The 9,987-nt window shown below is 43.5% G+C and overlaps 1 protein-coding gene across 3 annotated transcripts in view; it reads left to right on the top strand.

Moving 5' to 3' along the window:
* The first annotated feature begins 225 nt into the window (after nt 1–225).
* Nucleotides 226–9,987, top strand: part of LOC141164413 (A-type potassium channel modulatory protein KCNIP1) — an 858,918-nt gene continuing 849,156 nt past the window's right edge. For 2 of the 3 annotated variants that reach the window (XM_073649607.1, XM_073649606.1), the window contains exon 1: nt 229–664. In XM_073649607.1, the coding sequence (XP_073505708.1) occupies nt 604–664 (61 nt within the window). In that variant the 5' untranslated portion in view covers nt 229–603. Of the gene's footprint in view, nt 665–9,987 lie in introns of all 3 variants that reach the window. The other variant, XM_073649608.1, reaches the window with a different exon arrangement.

Raw genomic sequence — 9,987 nt, 5'->3', positions numbered from 1 at the left:
CATGCAGAGCTAAGAGAAATCTGAAAACAGGCAGCAGGTCTCAGAGCTGAACAGTGATGGAGAGATCCTGCTGCTGCCAGTCACTGTGCTCCAGCTCTCCATTTCTATGCAGAGCCTGTATTGCATAACATCTACCAGTGCGACTTCATTCCTCTGAGCTTCTGCTCCTGTCTGATTGTTTCCATGCTATCAATCCCATAGAGCAGAATCTCATCCATTGGTACCCAGAGCACGAGCCCATTCCCCCCTGGAGACCCCCACCATGGCAGCATATATCTGATGCGTTGATGTGTGTGTGCAGCTTGGAGGTGGGATCCATAGAGAGCAGGAGCTAGACAGAACATTATACCAGGAAAAAGCCCACTGTTTATGTGCCAGCCCTGCCAATCTGCTGCCTGCTCTGGTGTATGGGAATCTTCTGTGCATAATAAGTGAGGCTACAGTGTGAGTCAGTGTGTGCTGTGCAGGAGAGGGGGAGAGGGGCTGGGAGCGGGGGGCTGAGCACACTACACTGCTCTCTGGCTTCTGCTCTCACATTTCTCACTACAAGCGGATTTCCACAGAAGAAGGGGAAAGACAAGTGGCACAAGTGTCATCTTCACAATGGGTGCAGTGATGGGAACCTTCTCCTCCCTGCAGACAAAGCAGAGGAGACCCTCTAAAGGTAAGAGCTGCTCGCCCACCCTCACTGTGCAGTCTGTAGGCAGCTGCATGTTCTGCATGCTCAGGTAGCCGGGGGGCTGAGCTGCTACTGCATGGAGCATTGGCACCCTCTGCCATTCTGCCTTGTGGCTACAGATGCAGACAGGGTGCAATGTGTTATACATAGAGGGTGCTGGTGTCTGGGCGAGCTGTGTGGCTGCATGACATCTAACAGCCAGTCCAGGCATCAGTGTGCCCTGTGCCAGGCTGCCGTGCAACAAGCCTTTAGTGGCCACTGCTTCCTGTGGAGGGCTCTGGGCTTGTGTAGAGGTGTCGCTGTGTCAGGTCGCCGTGCAGCAAGCCTTTAGTGGCCACTGCTTCCTGCTGTGCCTATTGGCTGGCTAATAACTGCTGTGGAGGGCTCTGGGCTTGTGTAGAGGTGTCACTGTGTCAGGTCGCCATGCAGCAAGCCATTAGTGGCCACTGGTTCCTGTGGCGGGTTCTGGACTTGTGTAGAGGTGTCCCTGTGTCAGGTTGCCATGCAGCAAGCCATTAGTGGCCACTGGTTCCTGTGGAGGGCTCTGGGCTTGTGTAGAGGTGTCCCTGTGTTAGGTCGCCATGCAGAAAGCCATTAGTGGCCACTGGTTCCTGTGGCGGGCTCTGGGCTTGTGTAGAGGTGTCCCTATGTCAGGTCGCCATGCAGCAAGCCATTAGTGGCCACTGGTTCCTGTGGAGGGCTCTGGGCTTGTGTAGAGGTGTCCCTGTGTCAGGTCGCCATGCAGCAAGCCATTAGTGGCCACTGGTTCCTGTGGAGGGCTCTGGGCTTGTGTAGAGGTGTCCCTGTGTCAGGTCGCCATGCAGAAAGCCATTAGTGGCCACTGGTTCCTGTGGCGGGCTCTGGGCTTGTGTAGAGGTGTCCCTATGTCAGGTCGCCGTGCAGCAAGCCATTAGTGGCCACTGGTTCCTGTGGAGGGCTCTGTTCTTGTGTAGAGGTGTCCCTGTGTCAGATCTGCAGCAGCTGTCGCCTGTGCTCGGCCAGTCTTATGTAAACACTCCTGTGCTGGAGAACAACTGTTGCTCCTCAGGCTGCATTTCTGCCTCTGCTTTCTGTACCTTTTCCTTCTTGTCCTTGCAGAGATCACGTTCAGGGCAATCATCAGGACTCAGATAATAGGCTTTCTGAGCATTATGACAGCTGTGTTGCTAAGCATTGCTCCTTGTGGTCCAGGATGATTACAACTTGCCATATTAAAGGTGCTAAATCATTCATAAAATGGATCAGAATTGTTGTCAAATTCACAGAGAGCTGTCATCATAGATAGATTCTTGTAGTATGCTGCCATGAGTAACAGCACTTCTTGGGAAAACATTGTTTTTCACTCACACAGTAAATACAGAAACAGAAAGAAAAACATTAAAAATGGGAAAAGATAAACATTTGTTCTACTGTATGGGAAAAAAAGAACATTGATGTCCGATGAGTAAAGACATCGTAAATAAAAACCCATATTGGTATAGTCCTTATAGGTGTCTTGGCCACTTTTCTACCGAAACTTTAAGTTGGTAAATGATCATTTGGATCCAACAAAGGCCTGATGCAGACGTCTGTTTATCACTGATTGAGCACGTACCCAATATAATCTATAGATCTCTTCAAATGTCTGTGTTTTTTGTTTTTTTGTAATGTGAGTCCACGAAAAAAAAAAAAATCACCAAGACATGTCTGCTTTTGAATCCAAAATCCCAATCTGTTTAATGTCATAATCTAATCTTTTTTCTAATACACTTTAATTAAAAATTACATATCCTTGCCTCACTATTCTATGTAACTGCTTTTTTTTTTTTTTACTACTTCCTCACTTGCTGCGGTGGCACTGATCTCTGCACACCGGGTATTCTTACAATGCATACTGACGGTGCACTCTTCTGCTGACTGATCACTTCAGCTGTGAGTCAGAGAGAGAGCGCACTGTCACTATGCACATCGCACAAGAGACAAGAATCTACTGAGAATATGTGGGAATTGACAATTGACCCATTCTCAGTAGCGCAGGGGCTAGCTCAGCCCCTAAAATGGAGGTCACTGATGATGCCTCGTTTCAGGAAGGGGGCAGAGGCTGCAGCAGTGACAGCAGCATCTGCTCCCTGATGACACTTTGAGTATCCCAGCATGCACTAGGATTCTCAAGCAAAGAGGCAGTAAAAAAACAAACAAACAAACAGAGTAGTGAGGGAAGGATAGGGAATTTTTAATTAAAGTGTATTAGAAAAAAAGATCAAATTATGGCTTTAGTTAGATAGGAAATTATGATTAAAATATATTTGTATTTTGGACCACCTCTTTAATGGGCTATAGTGGTGTCAAAATAAAAAGAAAAGTATTCTTCCTGACCAGTGCCACCCCTTTCACATGGTAGTGTCTCGCGCTGCCGTGATCTTTGATCGGCTGCAAGCTTTACTTTTTGACTGAACAAGAAAAGAAATGTTTCTTCCTGTTTGTGCAATATGTGAAAGCTGTGGTCAATCAATGGACAACACGTTATGACCCTGACCCCAGCCGGATGTTGATGCCAGGAGACTGGCAGTGTGCAAATAACTAGAAACGAGGGCATCACCAACTCAACTGCAATTAACCTATCACATACAGTACATAAAAAGTATCAAAATATAGGGAGAGAAAAGAAGTATGTTACATAGGGATCACCTATAAAATATCTATTTTATTAACATGAAAGTCCAAAAGAAAGGAGTTGTAAAAACAATGAAAAAACCAATAGGCTGAATAACCTGATTAGATGTGCCCACAATAAGGTAACCGCTAGTGATGAGTGAGCGTGCTCGTTTAACCCTTTAATCGAGCACGCTTGGGTGCTCAGCATCTGTGTTTGATCCGCCGCGGCTGCATGTGTCACGACTGTGACACATGCAGGGATTGCAAGAAAGCGAGGGGGCCGATTCATGGGCCCCATAGCGTGCTGGGGTCTCCGACGGAGTGTGGGCCCCCCCCCGCTGGCTCAGGGCCCCGGCACTTGCCCAGGTGTATCGGGTGCTGACGCTGGCCGTGAGTGGGACCCTCACTCCAGTATAAGCTGAGGAGGGCTTTTTCAGCATAAAAAATGTGATAAAAAAGTCGGCTTATACACGAGTATATATGGTACATTATATACCAAGGGACTGTGCTATACATAATAAGGCTACATTCCTGCATCAGTGTGCAGTGTCGGTGTGCTGCCCTGTTTTACTGACGCATTGAGCATGTCCTATTCTAATCCTCAAAATCGGATCAGAACAGGACATTCTCTGACCCTCACAGATCTCATTCTCAGATCCGTGATTTTCACCAATGTGTGAATGAAAGTCCTTGTGCCGTCCGATAAAAAATTCTGGCAGCACACGGACATTTCACACAAATGTGAGAATGTGGCCTAAGGCTATGTTCACACATGTTGGGTTTTTTTGCTTTTATTGCTGCAGATTTTTATGCAAATTTTCAGCTGCGTTTTGCACTACCAGCAAAGTCTATGCAGTACCAGCAATATCTATGAGAAACCAGAATTCTCTGTTCACACATCATGTGTTTTTGTTGTTGCGTACTTTGTGCCTTTGTTGGGTTTTTGGAAAATAGAGCATGTCACTTCTTTCAGCGTTTTTTCACCCATAGGAAGTAATGGGTAGTGAAAAACACTGAAAAAAACATGTGTGAACAGATTTTGCTGTGTTTTTAGTGAAAATAAGCAAGTACAACAGTATGTGAACCATTTATTTTTGTGTTTTTACCATTTTGTCTTGGTCACTGAGATGGTAGTTTGCATAAGGAGAGTTTAATTAAATAAGTGATGTGTACATTGTAAACATTAGCTGAGCTACGTGTGAAATTAAACAATACCTGTGGCCCAGTGAAGTATGAAATTGAACAGTGCCTGTGCAAATGAATGGCAGACCCCATAGTATGAAAGTAAATAGTGTTATACACACTGGCAGTGCATTGAGTTTGTTAGTTATGCTATTCTAGACAATTCACCTCCCCTACTGTTATACCAAAACCAGAATGAGATTTTTTTTGTTCACTGAACTTAATGTACATGCATAAAAGAGACAAAGCATGAACAAGAGACACAATTCTACCAAAAAAAGTATAAAATCCGCACCAAAATCGCACCAAAACATGCAGCAAAAAGTGCAGCAAAACCTGCGTTTTTGACACAGCTGATTTCCCTCCACACTCCAACATGCGTGAACATAGCCTAAGGGGTTTTCCAGATAACATTATTAGTGATGAACAAGCATGCTTGCTCCTGCTCTGTACTCGCCCGAGCATCTCACTGCTTCAGATCTTCGGTGCTCGGTGGCGTGTACTTCCGGGATGCTCAGGCGGGAGCTCCCAGCCCCACATGTTTGGCCCTGTTTTAACAGCGAATAAACATGTAGGGATTACATGCCGCTCACTGTAATGCCTCAACCATGTTGGTTGTGGCATTACAGTAATTGGCTGGCCACATAGCATCATCGGGTCTATATCACACCTGGTGACCCTATGCTCGTCACAGTCTAACCTTCAGACAGGCAGAGTAGGGAGAGGTGCTGCTGAGCTAGGGAGATAATTGGCGGTTTATTAGTGAGGTATTAGGTATTCCACAGCTATATATACACATCTGAACTAATAGTCCTTCTAAGGACTAATCCAGCAGCATATATTCAATGGTGATAGCAAGAGTTAGGCAGGCAGAGTTTGTGGAGAGTGTATGAGCAGAATAAGGTCCATTGCACGTTCTGTCTGCTCTGCTGCTGTTACAGATATCCATAGCCCTAGATATCAGGGCTAATTTTTTTTTCTCTTAATTCTGATTTTTTGGTAAAAAAACAATACAATACACCATTTTACTGCTCCATTTGCTTGTTAGCAGAATACGGACAGTTTTTTTTAATTTTATTTGCATTGCTGTATTGTGGAAGCAGAGAAACTTGTCCATCATAAGATGTGATCCGATATTACTGCGGTAATAATTGTCACATTTTTTGGAGCGAGCCAAATATTACACTCCAGTTAAAGTCTGCTAGTTGCGTTTTGTTCAACCTATTCACACTTAGTCACTGGCCACTACCATATCGCTAACGCCACTGCCTAAAACGATGGTCATCAGACGTGATCCCATATTACTCCAGTAATAATCATCACATTTTTTGGAGCGAGCCAAATATTACACTCCAGTTAAAGTCTGCCAGTTGTGTGTTGTTCAACCTATTCACACTTAGTGGCTGACCAATACCATATCTCTGACACCACTGTCTAAAACCGTGGTCATCAGACGTGATCCAATATTACTGCGGTTACAACCGTGACATTTTGGGGAGTGTGCCAGATATTACACTCCATTTAAAGTCTGCCAGTTGTGTGTTGTTCAAACCTATTTACACCTGGTCGCTGACCAATAGCAGATCTGTGAGCAATGTTGTCAGAGTATTACGCCATTTTTACGGACTAACAATAAAACATACAAAAACAAAGCTAAAATGGATTTTCCTGGAAGAAATGTTAACAAACATTCTTTGCAGGGTCATGACTTGTATATAAGGTAAAAAAAAAAGAAGTATGGACTGTGGTAGAGATTTATGCGACCAGAATGAACCCTCATCTCAAGCTGATGATACCATCTAGCAGCACCTGTCCCTATTGTAAATATTGTAATACCTCACCCGTAAATGATTTTCTGATAAGACAGGCAATATTCTAGAATATAGAATCTATTTGAATTGTCCTTCCCATTATTAAGCAGTGATTCTTGTGTATGCAGCAATTTCAAGGGCTGCCAAAAATTAGGACACACTCCAATACACATTTGAAGAGATGAAAAAACCCCAATAAAACAACAGGGGAAGTCACCCCAGACACTGTTTCTGGACTCTGGTGTTCGACCAAACTAGTCAGGTGCTTTGCTGTCATGTGCCTGAATGTGACCATTCTTGACTGGCCCAGCCAGAGCCCTGACCTAAACCCAATTGAGCATTTCTGGAGAGACCTGAAAATGGCTGTCCACCATCGTTCACCATCCAACCTGATGGAACTGGAGAGGATCTGCAAGGAAGAATGGCAGAGGATCCCCAAATCCAGGTGTGAAAAACTTGTTGCATCATTCCCAAGAAGACTCATGGCTGTACTAGCTCAAAAGGGTGCTTCTACTCAATACTGAGCAAAGGGTCTGAATACTTATGACCATGTGATATTTCAGTATTTCTTTTTTAATAAATTTGCAAAAATTTCTACATTTCTGTTTTTTTTCAGTCAAGATGGGGTGCATGCAGAGTGTACTTTTTCACTCTTTGTTTTATTGCAGCTATTTGGTAAATTCTAAAAAGTAATTTTTTTTCTCGTTAAAGGGGTCTGAATACTTTCCGTACCCACTGTTTATACGTACATATATGTGTACATATTCCTGCTGTGCCTATGTAACATTCACAAATACTTCTCAACAATGAAATTGTAACACCAAGAAGGAACATTTGTGGAATTATGGAAATCACAGGATCAATAGACATGTTAATGATATGCAAATGATGAAAAAAATTGAAACTTTTACATTTTTTACCCCTCACTGACATAGTCAGTAATCGTACATCCCTGGGCTTTATGGACCAGGTACATACTATTACGACATGGCGATCGTGCCCGCATACAGGCTGTGCAGGCGCGATCGCCGCCGGATGTCAGCTGATTCTTACAGCTGACACCTGGCACTCAATGCCAGGAGCATCGTTCCTGGCACTTTAAATGCTGCGATCGCATCATTTAGGGGGTTAGTGAGTGAGCAGAGGGGCTGCGGAGGGACAGCCGCCCCTCTGCCCTTGGATCAAAGACTCTGCGCCATTTCCATGGTGACTCGATGTCGTCATGACGACATCCGGGTCACCAGATACTGCACATGATCAAAGTAACTTGTGTCTGCGGGGCTGACAGGTCATAATGTATAGCAGTGATCCTGCACTGTTATACATTACTGTATAACTGCGATCAGACTGCTAAAAGTGAAAGTCCCATAGTGGGACAAAGTAAAAAAGTGAGAATAAAGTAAAAAAAAAGTTGTAAAAATATTTTTTTAAAAATAAAAAAATATAATAATAAAAAAGTATATATATTGTACACATAAATAAATATTATGGAAAAACAAAAGTACACATATTTGGTATCCGGTGCGACCTGACCTATAAAACTGTCCCACTATTTAACCCTTTTAGTTAACACGGTAAAAAAAAAAAAAGCAAAAAAACGATGCTTTATCATCATTCCGCCAAACAAAAAGTGGAATAAAATGCGATAAAAAAGAATGTAAATAAAAATGGTACCGCTGTAAATGTCATCTTGTCCTGCAAAAAACAAGCTGCCATACAGCTCCATCAGGTGAAAAATGCACTGTGTTCCAAATTATTATGCAAATAATATTTTCTCAGATTTTCCCAAATTACCTATATGAATTGCAGTCATTGTAATTTTCCAGTCAAATAACTATTAGAGTACAATTGAAAGGTTTTTGTACAAACTGCCTATGATAACAGTATATTTAAAAAAAAAAAAAACCTCAAACTGCACTCAAAATGCATGCTCCAAATTATTATGCACAGCAGAGTTTTCAACCTTTTCATTTTAATAAAGAACAAAAAAATGGTCATTTTTGAAATTATAAGCATTAGCAGGTTATTACAAACTGAAATCAAACAGTTTTCAACTCAAAACTTTATTCTAGGTGATGTTACATTTGCACATAGGACCCCTTGTTCGAAAGGAGATCCTGAACTCTCTCGTCCATTGAATTTGTCAGGTTTTGGATGGTTTCTGCTTTAATTGTTTTGCATGAGGACAGAATACCCTCCCAGAACTGTTGCTTAGATGTGAACTGCCTCCCGCCATCATAGACACTCCTTTTGATGATGCTCCAGAGGTTATCAATGGGGTTGAGGTCAGGGGAGCATGGGTGCCACACCATAAGTTTGTCCCCTTTTATGCCCATAGCAGCCAGAGATGCAGATGTGTTATGTGCAGCACGAGACGGGGCATTATCATGCATGAAATGATCTCGATGGTCCAGATGGATGGAGTGGAGGATGGCTGGTTGATGGACACCCCATGCAAACACGGCTACGGCGCTAACGAGGAGGTGGAGTAATGTTTTGGGCTGGAATCATGGGGAGAGAGATTGTCAGCCCTTTTAGGATCCCTGAAGGGGTAAAGATGAACTCCATAATGTATGTTGAGTTTCTCACACAGCACTTCCTTCCATGGTTCAAGAAGAAGAAACGTGCATTCTGCAGCAAGATCATTTTCATGCATAAAAAAAAGAGTGTCTTTTAGTGTGTGAAAGGCAACCAAACATAAAACCCAATATAAATCTGGTATTGCTGTAATCGCGCCGACCCGAAGAATAAAGTCGTCTAATCAATTATACCGCACGAGGAACAGCGTAAAAATTAAATAAAACCAAATCTTCACCTGCTGCTCATTTGTTAATTCTGCCTCCCAAAGATTGCAGTATGGCTCGGCTCACATTTATTCTGCGCTGAGCGCTTACACCATGTAAATCTCTGAGATACGTGATTCAGACGGAACCCCCGGCGGAAGACTCTCTGTAATGAGGCAGATGGAGGCACAGTGGACGCTGTCTGGCCTGTGATCCCACGGTGTCCGTCTTTTCATTAGGTGTGCATAAAAGTGCCGTCGGCCACAGTTTTGTGAATCTGTGAAAAAAAGGACACCTCTAAACAGAGGCCTGACGGAGTCCAGAGTAACTCTGCTGCCTCATTATAATGAATTGATCCCTCGGGATAGGGTTGTGTTAGGGTTAGGGTTGTGTTTGTGTTGGGGTTAGGGTTGTGTTGGGGTTAGGGTTGTGTTAGGTTAGGGTTACGGTTAGGGTTACGATTAGGGTTACGGTTAGGATTAAGGTTGTGTTAGGGTTGGGGTTGCGATTTTTTCAAAAGTAAAGAAAAAAAATGATGACGATATGGCGAATAGTGTTGAGCACAAGTGCTCACTACTTGAGTTTGCATCGGGTGCTCGAGTATGCACAAAGTATCGTGGCTGCTCGACTGACATGCTCAAGTCCCGCCGCACATGTTTCATGGCTGTTACACAGCCAAAAATAACACGAAGGGATTGCCTGCCATGCATGAGCAATCCCTGCATATTTTCTTTTTGGGTGTTTAACAACCGTGAAACATGCAGGGCGGGGATTTGAGCATGTCACTCAAGCACCCACGATGCTTGGTGCATACCCGAGTACCATTTGCAAACTCAAGTAGTGAGCACTTGCGCTCAAGACTAATGACAACATATTCAATATGATGACCTAATGTTAT

Source organism: Phyllobates terribilis, unplaced genomic scaffold (genome assembly GCF_046119375.1).
Source record: "Phyllobates terribilis strain yellow unplaced genomic scaffold, ASM4611937v1 Scaffold_10__3_contigs__length_209671492, whole genome shotgun sequence".
Lineage (NCBI taxonomy): Eukaryota > Metazoa > Chordata > Amphibia > Anura > Dendrobatidae > Phyllobates > Phyllobates terribilis.
Note: the sequence above shows the minus strand (reverse complement) of the source record. Positions and strands in the feature narration are given on the sequence as shown.